The following is a 22,682-nucleotide window of genomic DNA, read 5'->3' on the forward strand; positions in this document are numbered from 1 at the left end:
ATACAGTTGTGATCCATGAACATTTTAAATGATGATACGTGAATGCCATAAAAAGTAATTTCTATTATATTGTTCTTTGGCAAGAATCAAAAAATTGAAGTGCCAAGTTTTGCAGAATTTTAGTTCTCTGAACCTGGTGCATGAGCCTTCAGCACTGAACTTTTTTAAATACAATTTGTGCATGGTTTTCTAGACCAAGTAGCCAAAATTATTTTTCCATATGGAGTTTGTTGCAGCTTTATGCATCAAACCCATCCTGAGGTGTAGTTTGCTGCTGAATATACCCTTTAAATTATCATCTCAGTGTATAAACTGCTGCTGTCTGATGGAGAAATACAGATAGCATCAAGTAAATGAAGTCACAAGCAGTCAAGCTAATACTGGAGAGATTTTTAATTGCAGTCCAGCATCTGCAAATACAGCCTGTGCTGAAGTGATTTAAGCTACAAGGAAAGCAAGACTCTCAGGGTTAGGTACATCCAAAGCAATGAAAACTTTTGATGCCCATGCTAACAACTTCAAGCAGCAAGTTTTTAATTTGTTTTTAACTCTGGCTTCTTTTGTAGAGCAAGGATTTGGTTGCTTTTTCTGTTGGTCAAGTGTTGTTCTGGGGCATGACCTCAATCCTCCAACCTGTGGATCAGTTCAAGCAAGAACCAACCTGATGCTTACCAAGTTTGAGAAGTTTCTTTGCAAAGACACTGTGGAAGGAGAAGATCAGCTGAACTAACCCTGTTCTCTCCTTGTTTCCAATGCAGGGAAATGAGAAAGTGAGCTTAAATGAGCATATGTATCTTTTAATCAAATATTTTTCAAATTTAAATTGTAATTTATCACTCTATTTTTCAGAGTTGCTTCCCTTGAAAAAGCTTTTGAAAATGCTCTCTTCTTTTGCTCTTTTTTGACAAAATTTATGCTAATGAGTCCAGTGTCTTCCACCAAAATTGATTCACTTGATTAAAAGTGAATTCACTTGATTCCTAACAAAAGTAAGGAACACAAAAAAGAAAAAGTATATTTTGATGAATTGCTTCATGTTTATCTTTCTGAACCAAATGGTTTTACTCCCTTTTTGACTATTGCTCTTCCCTGAATCTACTGATTTCCCAGGATGTAAACTTGCAGTGCTCCTGTGAAAGCACTAAAGCAGTTGATTTATACCAGCTGAGCATATGGCCTGTTGTGTACAGCACAGCGTCAAGGGGAACAAGAGATGGTCCATCTTCTGCTTTTGGCAATGTTTCTTTTTCCTGTGCTTCCTGGGTTTTCTCTCTCCTAGCCAAACCCTTAATGTTACAGTAAATTTAAATGTAAATATTGTTTTGTTTTTGCAGTTAATAGTTGTAGGTCAAATCACTTTTCATTAGGTTTGTAAAGTGCTGTATGAAGGGATGTGTACCCTAAGGTAATGGTTTGAGTTGTTTATATCTACTGTACATTTCCCCCAACATGATTTTGAATTGTATCCTGTTGTAATTAAATAGAAAACCCACCCTACTTCCTGTGTGTTGGTGGCACCGAGGTGATTTAAGTACTCAGGAGGCTTAACAATTAAAGTCATTAAACAATGAGCAGTGAGCAAAACTGGAAATGTTAATAGCCTTAGTTTTATCTTTCCTTTTCTGGTCTTCATTAGAGAATGAAAGACTTCAAAGGAGACTGAGGGAAAAAAACCTCTCTTTTAACTGCTTTCATGTTGTAGGATGGACAAAGAGAAGCAAATAACTAGATATGGCAATTTCTTTAAGAGATAGGCACAGAGAACTATAAAAGCTTACACACAGAAATATGAAGCAAGACAGATAGATGTGGGCAATCTGATATCTGTTATTTTTTAGTGATCCTAATGTGGAGACATGAGCAAAAATAGTTGCTATTACTTATGATCCAAACTATTAGTACTACAGCAGATATCAAGGAGAGATCTAAATTTTTTTTAACATAGCATGATCAATTAAACTGAAAAAAGACTAGCTTTCTTTTTAAGGCCGGCTTTATGAATGAGATTTATTTTTATTTATGCGGTGCATGTACTCTTTTGTTCTGCATATGTCACTGCAGTGAAATCAGGGTAGTGGTGTGGGCTTGAGCAGAACTGGACCCAATTAATTAGGCAGGAGCTGCATGCATACACCTATGAAATGGAATCTAATCATTTGGAGTGAATCAAAAGGAACATGAAATGCTTGATGTAGTTTCACCTAAAACTCCCATTCAATTGCAATTATTACTCTTCCTCAGGAAGGAATGCCAAAGTTGTTCCAAATCCCAATCCCTCTAAGATTAACAGGTGAGCAAAGTGCCAGTGGAAATGTAGATCATGCCTTTTAAAAAGTACCTAAGGAACAAGTTGCACATACTAAATTTGTACCTGAATTCAGATGTTGCACTTGAGGACAGTTTTCCTGGCACTGGCACTTGGCACCTGTCAGTTGTCTTACTGATGCTCTTTCATATTTAAAGTGTTGGTGGGCCAAACATGCTAACTGAGAGGGTAGTAACCAGTGAATGAGCTCCCATTTGCTGAGAGATAATCTGCCACTTTTGTTTCCAGCAGCCCATGTCGTCAGTGAAGATTTTCCGGACACTGTAACGCCTGTCAGCTCCAGTAAGGCATGTGACCTTCACAGGGAGCTCGAAGATGAAGAGATTCCTTCATATATCGAACAGTTTGAGAGAGATGTTCAGAATGACATAATTCTGCTTGGCAGCTTTTCACTGGAACAGGTCAGAGTTAAGAACTATAAGACAATTTTATCACTTGCTTCATAACATGATGCTGGCTTGTTAACCTTGTACACCCCAATTCTATTTCTCTGCCTGGTGATACTTATATTGAAAGAGGAAAGGATAACCATTGTCATTGGCATGCTTTATGTGACTGGCACTTCGCTAAGCTAACAGCAGGACCTTTATCTTTGTCTCCATTTCAATGTGAATAAAAATAGATTGCCTTCATGGCTTCTTTCCTAAATAGAGGAGGATCTCTGACTGCTATGTAGTAATATTGCAATTGAGTTTCAATCAAGAGACTAAGTCTAGGACATCTCTCTCTGCCACATTTAACAGAGGCTTATTCATCAGTGAGCAAGTTCGGATTGGAGGCCAGGGAGGATTTATGTAGCAATGTTCATTGTACAGAGGATAAGATTATTTCCCCATTATATTCCCTGTTTTGTTTTTCAGGGTGGCAAAGCTTTCTAAGGTTTTCTTTTTGTCATTCATGGCATGAAGAGACAGGTTCTGGTTCATGTTGACAAAGGCACAGTTTGCAGGGCTGAAATGATACTTCTGGGCACCTAATGACCATTTGTCCCTTTGAAAAATTTCATACTAAGACTAGAGGACGGGAAGAGAGATTAATTGATGAATCTATCATTTTTAATTAGCAACATGAGAACAGCGCACTGGCTCTGATGGGCTTAAAATAGGTTATCCAGTGACTGATGGTGATCTAAGCTTTCTTTTATTTTCAGGGGAAGTTTTTAGATTTTTTTTTTCCCCACTGCAGGACTAAACCTTATCATTGCCTTCTGCATGATGATGAGGGACACAATTCTCTTCCTTACTGCTTTCCTCTAAATCCTGTAGCTATATTTCATTCCTTGTGACTTTTTTATAGCTGTATGCATCATGCATGGAAGGTGGTATGGGTAATACTGTTCAGAGAATGTGAAATGGAAGGGAACTGGGAGGGAAAAGGACTCAGATGGTACTAAGAACCTCATCTGCCTCAAGGGACTGACGGAGAATGAACCTGGGAATAGGTGAACAGAAAGTGCTGCACCTTTCCAGAAGACTATAATGTGTTGAGAAATTGCACTTTAACTATGTTGGGGTATTCAGACGCCCCCAAAGCTTCATGGGACCTAATGGAACACAAGAGATGTGTCAAAACTTTGTTTACCCTCCCTCTAAACATGGTCACATGGCTGATCATCTTACTTGGAATCTTTTTGGAGGTGTTCAGCAGAGTTTATTTCCTAGAAACAGTCTATCTGGTCACCCCAAAACTATATTCTGCTTTTTAACTGTACTACATGTGTAAATTTACATACAATACAATACAATAGTGCTTTTCTTCCTTATATTAGCCCAAAAGAAAGGAAATCCTCATTTAGTGGTATTGATTGAGCTGGTCTACCATGAGTTTTTAGAGAGGGACTCATTCTTTACTTTGCAACAAAGAGGTCTTGAGTGCCTGTGTTTTATGTCCATTCCTCACACATCTCTAACTTCAATTTTTCATGCCCTGCTGGGGAATTTAGTCCCACTGACATGGTATTAGCTGTCACACCTGCATTCTGCAATACAGAGAGTAAGAAGAGGATCCCTGTAAAATCTGTATTGTCTTCTCGATCAGTGATCTGTACATCCATCCCTTCCTTAAAAGACTACAGAAATGGCGTGTTCAGTCCCTTTGAACAGAAAATAGAAGAGCTGACATTGGAAGTAGGTGCTGCAAACATCATGGCATTGTATTGAGTTTACAAATTTTGGTATTGGTGGCGGTGGTTACAGGGGTGGATTCTATGAGAATCTGCCAGAAGCTTCCCCCATGTCTAGCAGCGCCATTCCCTGGTGGCTTCAAGATCAAACACTGGCCCAGGCTGAGCCAATTAGAAATGGTGGCAACACCTCTTTGATAGCGTATTTAAATAGAAAAAAAAAAAAAAAAAAAAAGCAGGCAAGCTATTGCACAGTTGTACATGTAGCCAGAGAAGAGCAGAGTGAGAATATGTGAGAGAGGCTGCCCTGCAGGCACCAGCCAAGGTCAGTGGAGAAGGGGGGGAGGAGGTGGTGGAACAGAGATTCCCCTGCAGCCCATGGTGCAGACCATGGTGAAGTGGCTGTGTCCCTGCAGACCGGGAGGACCATGGGGATGCAGAGATCCACCTGCAGGTGGATGCCTGAGAGGAGACTGAGATCCTGTGGGAGGCCCATGCTGGGACATGGTCCTGGAGGGACCTGCAGACCCGTGGAGGGGAACCTGTGCTGGAGCAGGTGTCCTGGCAGGACTTGTGATTATGGGGGGGACTCACACTGGAGCAGCTTGTCCTTGAAGGACCACATTGTGTGAAAGAGTGACACTGGAGCAGTTTGTGGAGTACTGTTGCCATGGGATGGACTCATGCTGAAGAAGTTAATGCAGGGACCCCAAGCTGGAACAGGGGAAGGAGTCCTCTTCCTAAGCAGTGGCAGGAACAACATATTCTGCCTGATGGTCTGACAGTAGCCCCCATTCCCAGTCTCCCTGGGCTGGATTGGGGGGGGGGGTAGAGCTGGGAAGGAGGGAGGGCTGGAAGGAAGGTGTTTTTAAGGCCTTTTTTTTTTTTCTCACAATCCTGCCCTGATTTTGTTAGTAATAAATTCAATTAACATTTCTAATTCTAGCCTGTTTTGCCAGTGAAGATTTTTAGCAAACAATCTCTCCCAGCCCTTATCTCAACCCATGAACCCTTCATTACATTTTCCCTCCCTTGTCCTTCTGCAAAGGGGAGTGACAGTGGGCTTTGGTGGGTACCTGGCATCCAGCCACGGTCAACCCACTACACTCATATTGCATTCCAAGACCTCTAGCAATAATGTGAGCATGCTAATTCTTGTTTAATTGATCTTCTTTATTCTTTAATGGACCTCTTTACTCTTTGATCCATGGGTATACCCCTGCAGCACTGCAGTGTTGATGCTTTTCCACAACAGCTACAGGTTCATTGTTAGACTGTGACCATGGCCCTCAGAATCTGTTGCTGCTGACTTTAGGATGCTTCCAGATTTTGTTGCTTGAACTTATGTTTATTGGTTTGCAAAAGTCTTTAATTTTGTGCATGGCATTTACTTCTTATTCAGTAGAAAAACCCTTCCCTTCTCTCTGCAGGTTTAGTGAGTAGCAGATGTACTTTAGCCAGCATAATTTATGATTAGTTAATTTAATCTGCCATAATGACATAAAGTGAGCCTGAAACAAGCTTCTATCAATTTTGCCATTAGAGGTAGCATAATATTTTCAAATGTCTACAAAACTGAGTAATTAACCCTTGGGCTGGGTAAAGGAATCTAACAGACATCTCTCTCACATTCCTTTGTTTTGACAAAATGAAAAAAAAACATGGGAGCCCAAGGGTTAAAAATACCAGGGGAGATTTTACAGTATGTGAGACTGGTTTTATAAGTGAGGTTCAGAAACACACTTGAGTTGCTGCTGTTTCTTTTTAGGCTGCCAAAAATTCTCTCCAATGAGGTACCTGATTTACTCTGGAGCATTGCTGGAAGTGTTGGCATGAAAAGGATAGCTATGTATCAAGTGTCTATCCCTAAGTTCATTGTTTTTCTCTGCTTTGTAGCATTACAAAAAATGGGTGGCTTTTTTTTAAACAGCACCTCAGTGTGTGAGATGACCATGATTCAAAGCTTTTGAAAGGGCAGATGCATTTCTCAAAATAGTATTTTTTGGAAAAGGGGTTTATGTTTGATTTTAGCTCTGGAACTTTCAGCTGTGTTGTTTCTTACTTCATGTCCTGTTTTGTAAATGCAGAAACTGAGACCTGAGGTTGGCAAGAAATGCATAAAGGGAGATCTGATAGATTCTTGCAAAGAAAGCATTAAGCAGATGTCAATGTTCTGTTAACAAATACATTAAAGAATATTAAATTTGGAAAGCAGTGCTGTTTTGTGTGACCTGCCATGTAGACACAAGGATTTCAAAGGCCCCAATGACATTTGCTTTCAATAAAGAAAAATAAACTCTGTTGCAAGAAAATCAAAACTTGGGAATGTGTTGTGGTAGAAACTGAGGAGGTACAACCAAGGCTGGATATTCAGAGCACCACAGAAAACCATTTGTCATGAGACAATGCAGGGGCACATGCTTAGGGGTGGAAATTGATCTTACAGAGCAGAGAAATATGCAAGGAAATACCTGAAATAATGCTGACTTACCGTGTTTGCTTAAAAATGTGGTGCTCTCAAAACACTGCTGAAGATGGAGCAAACAGCGATGATTGGAGTGAGATTGCACTTGATGAACTTTTGGCAACATAATCTTGCTATACACTAATTTAAATTCCATGGACAAGTACTACTAACTCTAGAATTTTTAGCTGTTTCTGAACTGAGTTAATAAAAGTGACTACTCAGTTTTATGTAGGTTCTCTCAGAAAAAAAATTAATAATGGGGTGACCGAAAGGATCAGTACTGCCCCACAAACCAAGAACATCTTTCCTATTTGCCCACCCTCCTCCTGCAACTTGGTCAGTATTCTTTACCAGGGGCAATTTGTTCACAGCCTCCATCTCTCTCTACCAGTTTCAGCTGCTACATTTACCCCTCTGTGCAGGGCATAGAACCTTGCAGGACTTGATCATCATCACTATATAATCAGTTTTGATCCATGACCTCAATGTGAATTACTCAAGAGCCTCTGAATGTAAAGTGCAAGTTTTGCTCTTCAGTACCAGCAGCTGAGTTATAGTAGTAAGAAAGGAGTTATTTGTTGCAGGTGGATAGTAATAAAATGTTGTCTTTCATCAAAAGATTTACCTTTTTGTTAAGCAAATGTTAATGCCTCAGGGTATTAGGTCTAATACTCTTACAGGGTCATTATCATCACTGCTCTGACTCCTTGCCAAGTCACAGAGATCAATTTATATGATGATGGAGAGATCAGTTTTCCTTTCATTAACAGTGGATAGAACATGGGTAAAATTTGGTACTATATAAGATGGTAAATTTACTCTCCAATTGTGAATTTAACCAGTGGGATCAGACCTCAATCTGATAAACATCAGATGAAACACCAACGCACATTTGCTTGCATGTTCTACCCCGTTGGATAATTCTGTCATAGAGTGATATCACAGAATGATTTGGGTTGGAAGGGACCTGAAAAGTTGTTTATAACCTGATGGTAGCTACAGACCTCCTCTCATCTCAGCTTTAGCCTACTAAGCATTGTACAGTCTGCTCTGAGTACAACCCTTGTGGGAATATACTCATCTAAGACCAATGCAGAATTGAATGTGACTTTTTGTCAGCAGAAATTTACTTTTTGTCATTTACCAGGACTTTAAATGAGGGTCATGTGTAAATTAGTTGGGGTGGGGATTTTTTCCTTGTTTGTTTTCTTTCTTTTTTTTTTTTCTTTCCTGAGAATTACAAGTCAAGAATACAAAAGCTGAAAATGTTTGATTCTCACTCTATCTTAAAAGTGGGTGACTACCTATATGCTACATACATTATTTGACTGTCAAAGCATTTCTACAGTCAGTTAGTATAATGGTTTCCATTTCATTTGTATGATATAGTAGGACTTATGGCTATCTTCTTTAGCACATAATTTTCTTTTGAAATCCATCATTAGGCTGAGCTCATTGAATTCATTGTAGGTAGCCTGTTCTTGCACTTGTGAAAAAAAAATCACAGAAAACTATGTTTGGGGGTAAAATACAAAAGGTGAACTTCCCAATGGTTGGGATATTGGGCTTCTGTCCCTTGGACTTCTGATTTCCTGCTCAGTGAGAGCTTGTGCCTCTCAGATATGTGTCAGCACCCATAGTCTGGGCAGACCCACAGTCTGATGTAGAGGCCATACATGTAGCACGGGGACTTCTCCACTCTGTAGGTTGGCAATCCGACATTTCTAAATATCTTCATTCTATTAGCCTTGTTCCTGTGTCCTCGGTTGGAAGCCTGGGAACCTTCCAAATTTCTAAGGTTCCTACCTTATTGCTTCTGGGCACTCAGATAATTTTTTGTTTTAAAGGATCTGGGGGGGATTGAAAAGGGAGCATGGAAATTAACATAAACATAAACAAAATAATGGAAAAGATGTTCTATACGTTTGTAAATAGTATGTTGCTGTGTTGTCACAATACCCCCAATATAGCTATAGCTCCCCTTTTAAATTGTGGCACTTTTTTGATTGCTTTGTCCAGGAATTATATGAGTTTCATTTAAAGTAAATATTAAGAGTTTCATTTAAATAAATATTTAAATGCAAGTAATGAAAATCTTCCATTTTTCCTTTGTTTTTCACTAAAAATAAATTCACTTAGTTTTTACTGTGTTCTTTCACACTTTAAGATCAGAAGGGCAATTAAAGAACTGAAGTAATTCTTGATATTCTATTGAGCTGGAACAATGATTCCTACAGCTGCTGTAAATGATGATACTGCATTTGCTGCTGCTTAAGGTAATCTGACTGGTCAGCTCTCTGGCTCATTATCCCACTATAAACTCCAGTAAGGAAGTCCATTTCTATGGTTCAATAAACAGAGGCAATTGGAAAGATTCTTCAAAGAGAATTAGTGATTGCCAAATCCTGATGAAGTTTAAGAGACTTTATCAAGTACTGACCACCTGTTAAAAGAAGCAAAACTCAGATGAGGATTGTAAGGAAAGCATCAGCATTACTGATGAATAGAGGCACAAGCCTGCAAAAAGTAAGTACAATAAAACCACATTTTTAATTTCTATGTATTCTCCAGAATATTTTTTTCCCCAGGGTTGTTTTATTTGTATTTTTAATACATTTGGAGCCAAACTGTAGTCACAGATGTAGCTCAATCTACCTTTGGTTAGTTTTTATGACAGGGGTACATACTCCTTAGCAGCATTAATCCACTACATGGATTTTGAGCTGCAGATAAAGGAATTGCTCTACATGGTGGAAAGTTTTACTTCTGTAGTCTTAAAGTGAGCTGAATTTGTAGAGTGGAATCTGTGCTGTATGGCACATCTGACCTTTACTTCATAGAACAGATTAATTCAAGTGGAGAAGAGCCAGACCTCTGGAGCCTGTCTCGTCCAGCCTCCTGTTTTTGAGGTGTATTGGGTTTTTCATGTGTAACCAGACTTTTTAAGGGCTTTGGAGTTCACATCAGTCTGTAAGTGGGAAATATAACCAGTAGTCTGTAAGCTGAGAGATGTTAAAATAATGTGAAGCAGAGTCCAGTTGCATTACGTGCCTGCTTATTTATTTAGTACAAAGCTGAAAAATCACCACTGTTGTTCAGCCTGCTGGCAACCTGTTAACACTGTTGGTTTCTCTCATTACTGTGCAGACCCTTAGACAAGATGCAGTTTTCAGAATTAGGTGGTTATGATGAGAATATATAATAAAGTCAACATGTTCACTCAAAGATACATCAGCACAATATGATGTTATTATACAGTTGCTCATATCAACATTCAAATCAGAGAAAGATCCCAGCTGAATATGTGAAACAATTTCTTTCAGCCAAGACTTGGAGCAGGATGTGACCCAGCAGGAGGAGGTCTGTTCTTTACAAAGAGAAATCATTAGGCATGGCAACTCATCATTGCCACTGTTGTATTTAAGACAATCATACAGTAAACTGTACTTAGTGTTTTTTCCATTTCTGTAATTTTCATACACTAATTGTAAGCTAATGTCTCTCTTAATTATAAAGTGTTCAAATATGTCTGCACACTAGAAACAGAAGATGATGGGAAAGGGAGTACAAATGGGAATTGTTGGCTAAAGTCTATACTTTTTGATTACAATTATAATGGAGGCAGATTTGTGAGGCTATGCTTTACTGACAGTCAGAAAAAAGAACAGAGACTCAGAAAGAAGGAATAGATTGTAACCTCTGGCCTGAACATGATTTTTTTTGGCAGCTGTAACAAGCAAATTTGTTGCCATGACTCAAATTTTCCCTATCTGCAAAACAGACGTAAAATTAGATACCTGCATTGTGGAAGAGTAAGAGGATTAAAGGAGTAAAGTTTCATGAGAGACTTTGAAAAGGCTGTACAAATAATAAAAACATTCTGTGCTGAAATTGACAAACATTTTTAAATTGAAGAAGAATGGGGGAAAACCACAATAAAAATGTCAGTGTTTCCGATTGGTATTTCCTTTCCATTTCCCTTCAGTTGTGTCCCGATTTGCTGTCAGTATCCAAAAAAGTAGAAAAAGGTTGTGAAATGCTGAAGTTCATTATGTAGCTTATGAACACTTTTCCATTGTTAATGTAAACTATTCATTTTAGATTTATAGATTGGCATAGTTCACTTTGGTTTTCACTGGCATCTCTCATGCTGCATGGCTTTATACTGGAGGGAATGTATTCCCTAATAAAATGTGGTTACTTTCTTCCATCATCTCTTGGTAGCATATTCTGTTATATCTTACTGTTAAAAGTTGCTGAATCTTAGTAGCTGGTGATTTCTAGGCTAATCTGGAAACACCTGAACTTGTGGAACTTTGACAGGCTAAGATGTTTCCGCTTAAAGTCTCTTAATCAGTGGCAAAAGACATTTCAGCATTACATGTTTTCAGTGCTTGGTTATGGTAGTCAGATCTTCTCCTAAATGTCCTTGCATTCTCTTACAACACTCTCTAGATTTTGATGAGGATACCAAAGGTTTATGACCTTGAAGCTACATCTCAGCTGTGAAGTAGGAAGCATCTGAAGGAGCACCTGGTGGTTCTGAAGAAACTGCAGGTGATCTCTCTGTCAACAGCAAGACAGAAATGAGAAGAATGAGTTCTCTGTTTTGAGATTGGAGAGGCAAAATCTTTGTTTTGCAGAAGTTGGGTAGCTCTGCAGCAATCATTCCTCCAGAGTTTTCTCAATGCATCTTAAGCAAAGTGATTCAAGTTCTTTTAATTTGTCAGTTCTATCATCCTGGACCAAAATCCTGAATGAAAACATCTCTGAGTTTTGAGAAAACTCAGGTCCTTGTTTATCACACCTACTTTACAGCTGGATCTAGTTTTCATATCTGTTCAAAATTAGTGTCTTTGATGTATATTCTTATAAAAGCACTCACCTTGATAGCAGAATACTACTTTCCTCTGTGACTGGTAGCTCAGTTTTCACTGCATTGTTAGAAGTAATGCAGTGCTTTACAGATTTATCAAAATGATCAGCCTATAATGTTGCCACTAAATGTATCTGTATCACTCAGTGTAATAAGGCTGTAGCACAACTAAAGTAAATCTCACTTTGTGTTCTGCAGTATCAGTTTTAAAAGAGAGTTTGAGTTCTGTTACAAACACTCAATTGTCTAAGTTTTTAATTTGATTCTCATAAACAGTAAATTAATTTTCCATTTGAAAGGAAAGTCAGGGAGGATTTGCTTTGTTGCCTTTTCTCTTTCTCTTTGAAAAAACATCTAAGAGTTTGTGGTGCATTTTTTAGCAGAGTGCACCATCAATAATACTACCATGTGTCCAGGGTTTGGCACAACTTTCCTTTCTGGTTTGTGGCCATCTCCTTAACAAGGTCAAACAAATTCCATCAGGTAATGAGCAGTGCAATTTTCAGAGCAAGTCTTATCCAGCTCCTTTAGTCTTTGCTTCCAATGAAGGGCACTCCATTTAACCTACCTCTCCATGCCTCCCTTTTCTGTGATCTCTCTCTACAGTTAACATGGAGCAAATAAGCCTCTCAGAACTTCAATTTGCCTGAAAAGGATGTTAACTTTTCTTGCAATTGTTTTTTTGTTGTTCATCTCAAATGTTTCTTCATTTTTAAACTTGTTTTGTGGTGTATAGTGCATTAGATGTTGAAGTCACTGGGAATGAATCTCCAGACAGCAGCCAGACTGTGAAGGAGAAGAATTAGGTGGCACCAGTGGGACTTGAGATCTGGGGTTTTTTTTCTAGTCTTGCTGACATTTTGCTCGGTGAGCTCTCCCTTCTCCCAGACGTAAAAAAAGAGTGGGCAGGATTTCTGTCACTGAAAAACATTTTAGGATGCAGAGATGGAAATTCTAAGTAAAAGATTTTAATTTGGTATCTGTTTAAACCTAAAAAAATTCAGTACTACCTGTGCTGTGATGTACCAACATGGTGTTTCAAGGAGTGGAACAAAGGGGAAGCACCAGCTCTGCGTGTGGGATTGCTGAGGGCAGCGGGAGGCTGCTAGAGACCCCACAGGTTGTGTCTCCATGCTGCCTCTCCTGCACCCTGACCTGGTGAGGGAGCCATGCTGGAAGGTGGTCCCCTACAGCACTCCTTGCATGGGGTAAGACTTTCACCAAGGCCAGTGCTTCACTGGCTGTTTTAAATTGCCATGGGGAGAGCTCCTCAGCAGAAGGCTGTGATAGACTAGGACTGACCAAAAAGGGGTGGGTGTGTGTGTGGGTGTGTGTGTGTGTAAATGTTTTCCCTAAATGCTCCATTTTTGCTGAACAATAAAAGCCAAATTGATTCTGCTTCAAAGCTTTGCTGAATTTCGTGGGCTTGCTTTCAAAAGGAAAGGATGTGTTTGGGTGGGGTTTTGTTTAATTTTTCTAATTTTTTGAAAAGTACTATACAACCAGATCCTGCCATTTGTGAAGTAATTTCACGCTGAAAATACCCAGTCAGCATTGATTAGTAGTGTAGAGTCAGGTTCTTGTCTTTGCAGAAACAATGTGCACCATTGTGTGTGTCTAGGCTAAGCCCAGACTGAAAGACCTTTTCAAGCCCTGCTTTTGACAACATGCTCTGAAATCAGTAGATAGGCCATTTGTGTAATTAGACCTCAAGGTAGCTAATGAAGAAACCAGGAAAGGCATGTGAAGGAGCTGGCTCACAGCTACAGCAGAGCCTGGTATCATGGTGTGGAGTAGAACAAATTGGTGATGTGATTGAGCCCTTCTGCCTTCAAACAGCTCCACTTTTCCCAGTACCTCCCGGACCAGCAGCTCTCAGATTGTAGCCACTTATTTTCTGAAGGGGCCCTCAATGTCTATAGGGAGTTGAAGCTAAACCACATTTCATGCCTTCTCGTTGGGAACGCCCATTGTCAACAATGGGTCGTTGTCACAGTCTAGACAATGCTGGTGTCGTGATGAGAAACAAGTGCCTCGCTATGTGTGCCATGGTACATGCCATTGAGAAAAGCACTTGGTTTATTCCAGTAAAGCTCTGATTCAAGGGACGTTGCAGAAATGTCTATTCCACATTAAAAAAAAAATAAAATGTGGGCTGCTCTGTTTTTGAAAACTTACACATTTTTTCCCTCTATTAAATTGCTTCCTGGTGATGGAAATGTCTGGGATTTTTTTTTCTACTGCATCTACTTTCCTTTAGCTTGCACACCCCTGAGGTAATTAGTGTAGGTTAAAATTTACATAACTGACTTAGGGGTTTTGCAAATAGGAAAGATGGAAATTTATTCAAGGTGGTGAATAATTCATTTTAAAGCAAGTTTCCTGTTTTTTTAATCATGTAGAAGATGTATTACAGACTCATAGAGGTTTTCTGAATAGGACCTTGAGCACTGAATTTTTGATATATTTTTTTCTTAGTATAGGTAAAGAAATATTAACCATGACTCATTGCACTTTTCCTGTTCAATAAGATTTGAATAAACTTAACAAATTTATTAGGTAGATGATAGAGCTTTTTAAAAATTATCATGACACACTGTGACAAATATTTTACTAGGATCCAGAAGAAATAGTTTTAAATCATATTCCCATTGCCACTTCTGAGGCAGAGATGGAAAACAGTGTAGTTCATACAGAGAAGCCTGATTCATATTTTCTTTTGAATATTCATTATTTAATTAAGATTAGGAAGATAAACAAGGGGATTGGATAACTGTGGGAGTCTGGTAATAAAATAAATTTTTTTAAAGAAAACTTTACTACTGGCTCAGTGTAAACCTGGAGTGGTAATATCTGAATGTTGTTACAATGTTATGGCTACTTGATATTTTACATGAAGTGGGTTTGCTATTTCATCTTATTTCTTAATCTAAGTACTCACCTCAAAAATAGCTTTCACAGACATCACCAAGAGCTACGTCCAGGAGAAAAAATGTGAACCAAACACTACTCCAACTTTCTGAACTTCAGCTTTAACTGCCTCTGCCCAAAACTTGAGACCTCTTGCCATGTTCCCTGGTGATTGCAGCCTGTTGGGCTGTGGGACGTGTCACAGGGTGGCTCTGACAGCCCTAACCAGACAGTGACCAGCTCTGCTGGAGCCGAACTCCAGAGCAGAGCCAGCTCCCAGCCCTTCCTGGGGAAGTGGTGTAGGTGGTGATTTACCAGCCTGGTGAAGAAAATCAGTGCCAGTAGGGGTGGGAGAGAAACGGGTCTGGCACTAGAGAGTCCTAGTAAATTTTGACAAAAAGCTGTCCAGGAGTAGGAGGGCTTGGTTCACACCAGTGGAGGGGCAGTGGTGAAGGAAGCATTGCCCATGACACAATTGCAATATGGAAAACTGGAAGGTCTCATTTTGAGCTAGTTCAGTAATGCCACCTTTGTAATTGTGTGTGATGCTTGATCTGGAGGATTTATTGCATCTGTCTGAAGACAACTGTTGGGACTGCCAACAAATCCCACTGTTCTTTAAGGCAACCATGTTGTCTCTGATTTAATTTTACAGTGTTAAAAAAGTTACATTAAAAGCTACATGCACAGGCTTTTGTTGTTTTTTTTTTGTTTTTACACTCTGACAATTTTAATTTTAGAAATAAGTAGGATGCTTTGCCTTAGTCTTCAACAGACATTTCCAAGCTTCCTTGAAAACAGCCAGAAATTTGTCAAAAAATTTAAGAGATTTGGAAGAAAGGAGAGACTTTAACAGCCAGATATGGAGCCCCGATGGGGAGTTTTTCTCCACTGACTGTTACATTGTCTCCCTACGAAAATGACTTTTTGCCTTCGAGGCTTGATGAGAGTAGAAGTGGAGCATAGTTTCACACTGTTTAGATGACAGTCTAGGGTACACAGTAGGGTGCCTTCTTCTGTGTTGGTAGTGTTTGTATTCACATTTTGTGTTAGTAGTGTTGTATTCACATTTTATGTTGGTCTCAGGGACACCCAGTAGAAGATCCAGACTTGACAAATGCCCTTGAATGTTCAGCAAGATCTCTGAAGAGTGCAGGTCATGGGGAAGAATTTTGTTTTTGTGAGTGTACAGCCCTCAGCAGTTATTGTTATGAATTTTTGCACAGAGAACACAGCCTAAGACATGCTGATGCTAGCTTCTACATGGAAAGACTTTTTTCAGCTTGCTGTGCAGGGGAAAAATATCTTCAAGCCCTCCAGCTTCATGCTGGAGAGCTGCAGAACTGCTGGGAGAGAGGACTGGTCATGTGAGCTAGCCTCCCACAAGCTGTAAACTCCAAAAATGCCAGTCCTTCTCACCAAACATTTACAAACTTCTGCGGTAAGACAAGAAAGACATCACGATTTGGAGCAGATTTCAAGGAAGGCTTTAAGATGTGAGTTCTCTGGTCTATGCCTAACTGCTTTGTGTGCTATTTTGTTGTGTGTATGTATGCAAACACACTTGAATGTATGTATGCTTACATACGACTGACTGTCTGATTAGGACTGTAGGACACTACTGTGTACAAATATACTTTGTAGTGAAAATCTTTTAAAACAAGATGAGAGCTCAGTTTCTCTTGGAAATAATGAAGTAAATATGGGAAAACACACAGGAAAAAAAAAGTTATGGAAAAAAAAAAGGTAATAAAGTAATGGTGGCTAAAGTTCCTCATTGCTTCTGAAAAGCTTTGACTAGAAGACTTAAGGCAAACCTTTGGAAAATTGCACATTTATAGCTTTTATTTCCATGTTATTTCTGTACACTTGGAAATGAATTCTGATTTTTCTTTTTCTTCTTGTCATGTGGACTTGAAATACAAGGGAGCTTCTCACCACAAGAAACAAAAGTGGAGAGCCAGGATTCATGAACTCTTTCAAAGGTATGTCAGATAAAGGCTACTTTGTAATTCTATCTAGTTTACTTTCCTTCTAAGGATTTTTCAGCTCTTTACAGATATTAATGAAGGGAACTTCTCCCAAACAAAGGACCTCAGGACTAGAAAAATTAAGCCTGTACATTTGAAAGAGGTCTCTGTTTTGGATTACCTCTGTTTTCAGATACCCAGCTCGGACTGTAGCTTTTAAGTGCTACACACAGTACACTTCAAAAGGTGACCAAATGGCTTGTCCCAACATCCTTCATCCTTGCCTCTGAATGAGTCTTAGAAAGTGAAGGAAATAGGAATTGGAGCAAAGTTTTTGTGACCAATGACCTTCAGATAAATACATGCATCTAATTACCTGTAAAGAAATGAACAGACAAAATAAAAACCCTCATGAATAGAGCAAAGGAAGCCATGTTCTGCTGTGACAGCTGATGAGCATGCTGCTGAGCACAAAAGAGGCCTAACTTCACTGAATAAATTATTGTCTTCAATCTCATACTCAGAGAAAGGAGAAAAATGGTGCAACTAGGAGAGATCAAATGTGGTTATTTAAATGTTTGATGTTCAGTAATGAAAACTGTTTACCTTCATAATTGTGTATTAGCAGCTAATAAAGGCAATAGATACAGTAGTTTAAAAGTAATAAAATCAACAACAAAGTGTATTTAATTTTAAATTGAATTGCAAGCAAATGGGTGTCCTAATGAACCCCTGTGTCAATGCAACTCTAACCAAATTAAGTGATATAATTTCCATCATGAGAAGCGAAGTAAGTACAAAGTTTTAAACAACTTCTCCCCTTGAGAATGCTTTAACTTCTCTGATGTTTCAGATCTATGAGTTAGTTAGAGCCATTCATGAGTCATCTTTTATTATACTTCCGTTCAGGACAACTGGATCCAAGTTGATGTGATTAAAGCTCAGGGATAAAACTTCAGACATGGTTGACCCTGTGCTTCATGTGTTCACTTCTTAGCACTTGAATCTTGTCCTTATTTCTCATCAGACCTGGCTTGGGCAAAATTTCCATGTACTTCATTGCCACTAGCATACACACAGACCTTCCAATGGATTCAGTTATTGCTTGGAAATTTATGTAAAACAATTCTACTGTAGAGGAATCTGGAAAACAGTTTAGTTATGAAGCAGTGGTAATTTTGCTGATAATATGTAAATATGTACATATACAAAAGAAAATAAATAGGCAAGGTCTGAATAGAAACTGATTTGTAGCAGTGTCCTATGATCTTGGGGGCAGGAGCATCTGTTTCAGAAGAGGGGAAGTTGAAAACATATGTTACCTAAGTAGTATGCATGCATGAGTTGGGGATGTTTAGCATGACTGTAATTTTCTTAATGAAGAACCATGTTGCATGTTAATCCTTACAAATACAGAGACATGTCATATAAGCTAGCATGCAAAGGAGGAAAATGGGAATGATGGCACTGGTACTGAATTTTTCAAAAGCAAGTCAGAAAATACTGAAGGAATGTTTCAGAAATGCAGTCCAGAGAAATGTTGTTGATTTTGAGTCTTGATTCTTCTTGATTCTTCTCTTTCTCTTTCTTTCTTTTCTGTCTTTTTTTTTTTTTTTTGACTGAACACCAAGAGATAGAATTTTCTTTAGTGGCTGAAGACTTAACAGGTTGCATTTGCTTGGGAACCTAAGGCAGCCTGTTCTCTGATGCCTGTGTAGACATCCCAGTCAATCCTGCATTGCAAATGCACCTGATGCCGTGGTTTTTCCTTGGCTATATGTGGCTCCTCTCAGGTAGCTGCAGAGAGTTTCCTTGACCTCCAGCATTGCTCAGGGCCAGCCCAGAGCCATGAACAGCCTGCTCAGCCTCCACCTACTGAAACCCACCGTGTCTTTGTCTGTGCCTGCCCTGGCTCCACCTGCAAGTGTGGCTGGAATATCACCAGCACTGGTGTGACTGACTGACCCTCCCTGGCCTCCTAAAGCATGTTGTGGAAGCAAGAGTGGTTTGAAGCCAGCAGAGCATCTACAGATGTTTTTACTTAGGGTCAATAATATTTAGATGCTGATGACACTTAGGAACAGAGGAATTACTCATGGTTCTGTGTCTGTTGAAAAATGGGATGGGATTGCCAAAGCATGCAGCTTTATAGTGCTCATTGTAAATGACTTAGTTTTGCATTTGCTCCTGCTGTGTTCTAGGAATGAGGTTTTCTCCATAGAGTACTGTGCCTTTGTGTATCCTGTGCACTAAGGGCAGCATTGGGTTATCCAGTGTTGGGCTATTCTTGCACTATTTGCTGATATTCTGTGTTGCTATAGTGACCTTTCTTCAAAAACAAAAACCCAACAACTTTGAGTTTATATATTACCCGCCCCCAAATCTTTAAATACAAAAGAAGTTAACATGTGAATAACAAGGAAAGTTCTGTGGTTCATATATACCTGAAAGTTTGTGTATGTGCATGTATATAATTTGTATATAGAGCTCTTGTCCTGTATATATTCTGAAGATTTATAATTTATGTAAGATACACATATAAAATTACAAGACTTTAAAAAAAAAAAAAGTAAAATTTTTAAAAACAGAATTAATTATTTTTAGTGGTTTTGAGCAACCTAGGCCCCAAAGAATAAGTGTTTTCCAAAAACCTGTCCAAGTTCATTGAAGCTGTCAGTCAGTTTTCAAGGTGGCGACAGAGGCAATGGTTTCCTACTGAAATATTCTTAACCTGGATCCTAAGTCCCAAAGCCAGACAGAGCTGATTACAGAGAGGCAGTGAAAGCTGGGGTTCCTTATATCAACCTGTGACACAGACTGACAAATACTGGTCTTTTTTTTTTTCTTTTTAATGCTGCTTTTTGAAGCCCAGATATTTCACTGCTTTAGCAGATTCTTGTTTCTCCTGGGTGCCCTGCAAGTCTTATGGTATGTTCAAGGAAAACATCACACTGTTGTATTTCCAAACGCAAGTGATTTCTGTGCGCGCATTGTAGTTAATTTCTTTTCCATTCTTCTTCCTTTCTAACCTCTGCAGAGTGGGAAGTCAGCTACTGAAAACAGAGCAGAGTGGAATTGAAGAAGAAATGGTAGACAGCTTTGGTAACCTTACAGATGTGAATATTGGATTAAATGGAGCAGCAGGACCTTGTGGGAAGGTGAGATTCTATATGAGTGCTCTTTTCCCTCATATGAACTGCTAAATCACTGGATCAATTGCATTCCATTATTGCCTTTTGTTTTGTTTTGGTTTTTTTTTCTCTTTTCATAGTTTAAGAGGATAGAATTTAGCAGTTTCAAAATATGCTTTCCAGCAAAAGTAACCATAACCTTAAAGAGAATGTCTAAAGCTATTAATGATGAATCATTTGGGCATGGTAAGAGTTCTTCAAAACAGTTTGTCAGTGCTGGCCAAGCAAAGTCTTTCAGCAGGAGATGAGACAGCTATGCCACCATGCAAATGAGACAGGCTTGAAATATGATGAATCTTCTATCTCCTTTTCCTACTCGACTGACACTCGCTTTGAGGAAGGTTGTAAATGCAAGAGAGATTGTGGTATAATTCCTCAGACTGGCGTTTCTGCCCCCCAGTCACTATTCGATTATCTTCCAAATTGCTGTGTTTCAGAGAGATAAAGATTTTTTATGGCTTGCTGACTTGAAACAACCAGAAGAGCCAGAAAAGAGATGGCTAACCGGCCATGCATAGTAATTCCATTGGTAAATGACAAAATCTTTGTTTGTATGACATTTCCAAAGTTACTACAGAAGATGAATCTAAAATACAAAATGTCACATTTGGCATGCAAAACTATCACAATATATTTCAGTATAAAATTCATAGAGGCGTTTAATTTAGAATGTGTTTAATAACGAAGGCTGCCTGCATCAGTAATCCTGCCTTGAGGTTTAAAAAGATTGTCTTATTTATTCATATAATGTTAATTTTTTTATATACGATTCAGAAACCAAAAATATTAAGGTTAAATCTTCATTGTTAATTAAGATTTTCTAATTAAGCTGAAAATAATTGTCATTCAGATTAGTTGTTAAGTATGGTTTGTGTGGAGAAACAAAAGAAGTTTAGCAAATTCAACTGTTTATTTAACTGCTTAATTTAATTCCAGAAGCTTTCTATCTATATGGAAATATGCTATCTCTTCCAAAATAAATCCAAGACAGGATTAGAGAAGAGATTATTAGCTACTGTAGGCTTAAACTGTGAGACCACTAAACCTAGTAGTCAAGGTAGCCATGTGATTCCTAATTGTGGCATGGGTTTTGATATCCAGTTGCATTAAAAGAAGACCTAGCACTAGTCTTTCCTCAAAATAATGCAAGAAATTGATTCCTTGGGGAAAAGAGAAACGGCAATGCTGATTTTAAGCACTATATAGTTATTGCAGAAAGAGTTTTATCCATTCAAATCAACATTGGAGCCTAACTGGGAGTGTCCCTGTGGTGCGCCGGACCCTGCAGATTGCATTTGGGCAGCACCAAAATATCTTCTGGTACAGTGGGACAGACCCTATGCCATTATTCAGGCAAAGTCTGGTAAAGATCATGCCATTGTGCCTGTTCCCCTCCACAAACCTCCCCACTGGGAAGCTCAGCATACAAGGAAAGCACCAGAAAAGTATTTCCTTACTAAATATTCTGAAACTCAGACAACATCTTGTAAACAGCAAGTGACAGATGTTTTCTTTTGTCTGGACTTGGAATAAAGGTGTATGTGAGGAGTTTTTATTAAACTCTACACGTGTTGCACTTTGATTACTATTTTTAAGAGAATCTGATTGTGATAATCAGAAGGTGAAAGGATAGTCTGCATGTTACACAGCACTAATAGCTTTGGCAAGGTTAATAATTAGTAAAAAAACATGGCCTGCCCTGTTCACTCTGTGCCTGCAGCCTGCTCATCACATCCTGTATTGTGCCAGTCTTGAAAAGCAAGCTGTATTTTTGAAGGTATTGTTTTCCAGTTAATTCTGCCTCATTATTGTAGGGTAGTGTCTTCTGGTGTCATACTTCACCAGCTCCACCTTCCCCCCAAGGATGCTGAACATTTTATTAGTAGTATTTGTATTGCTATTTCTTTTATCTGCCATCTCTATGACTTTTGACCTCCCTAACTGCAGATCCTTCATAAGCAGTAGGTAATTGCAGGCTGAACAAGAAGCGTGTTGTCTGCTTTTCAGTAGTTATTTTCTGAAAGAAATTTGTCCTTGCTAATTGTATGGTTAAAGTGAGCCCAGCCCAGATCAGTAACTCTGAGCCTTCTCCCTAGGTTGACTGCTCCAAGATGCCACAGCCACTAGAAATTCACCTCAGATGCCTAAGGGGAGTCAAAGATAAGGTCCCTAAAGGCCTCTACGCTCTCAAAGTTTCTGTCCTCAGCCGCTTAGGTGGTGACTTGGTGGAGTGGCCTGAACTGGAGGAGCAGCCTCAGGCCAGAACGACACGGCCTGTTAGTCATGGTGGAAACTTCTACAACACTGAAATCTACTTTGGACAAAGTATCCAGACAGTAAGCAACACTTCATAAATATGCTGTCTTTGCTTTGAAAGTTAAAACACATCCGCCCTTTCTCCTTTAGGCTTATATATTTAATGCATTCCATCATGTTAATAATTTATTTAATAATTTAGGTGCAATTTAGGAAGGTGCATTTTTTTCCCCCTAGGTTAACCCTCATCACTCACTTTAAGGATGCCAAACATACGCTACATCATATAGTGTTGTCAGCTAATTTTAAATTTTACTTTTATTCTCTCTTATCTATGCAGCTTGTCAGCTATGTAATTTGATTTCTGTAAAGTAGCTTTAGAATAATAAATGAATGAGTGGGTGTATATAAACACATGAATGCCCAAATCCTTCTGTGAGTTTTTAGCTTCATTGACCCCCATTTGCCAAAAAAGCGGCATTTGGATTATTTTGGAAGGAGCCCAAACACTTGAGGCTCTATTCTGTCTTTTGCAACTGAGGCACACATATTTTCTTGCCTAAG

General features: G+C 39.0%; 1 protein-coding gene across 1 annotated transcript in view; it reads left to right on the forward strand.

Annotated features, from left to right (window-relative positions):
* Positions 1 to 22,682, forward strand: part of LOC139602408 (uncharacterized) — a 180,274-nt gene that overhangs the window by 42,868 nt on the left and 114,724 nt on the right. The window contains exons 7-10 of the mRNA XM_071452252.1: positions 2,558 to 2,727; positions 16,628 to 16,686; positions 19,709 to 19,829; positions 21,959 to 22,198. Of these exons, the coding sequence (XP_071308353.1) occupies positions 2,558 to 2,727; positions 16,628 to 16,686; positions 19,709 to 19,829; positions 21,959 to 22,198 (590 nt within the window). The remainder of the gene's footprint in view (positions 1 to 2,557; positions 2,728 to 16,627; positions 16,687 to 19,708; positions 19,830 to 21,958; positions 22,199 to 22,682) is intronic.

Source organism: Agelaius tricolor, unplaced genomic scaffold (genome assembly GCF_023055355.1).
Source record: "Agelaius tricolor isolate 1412-34295 unplaced genomic scaffold, bAgeTri1.0.p SCAF_2, whole genome shotgun sequence".
In the NCBI taxonomy this organism is placed as follows: Eukaryota; Metazoa; Chordata; class Aves; order Passeriformes; family Icteridae; genus Agelaius; species Agelaius tricolor.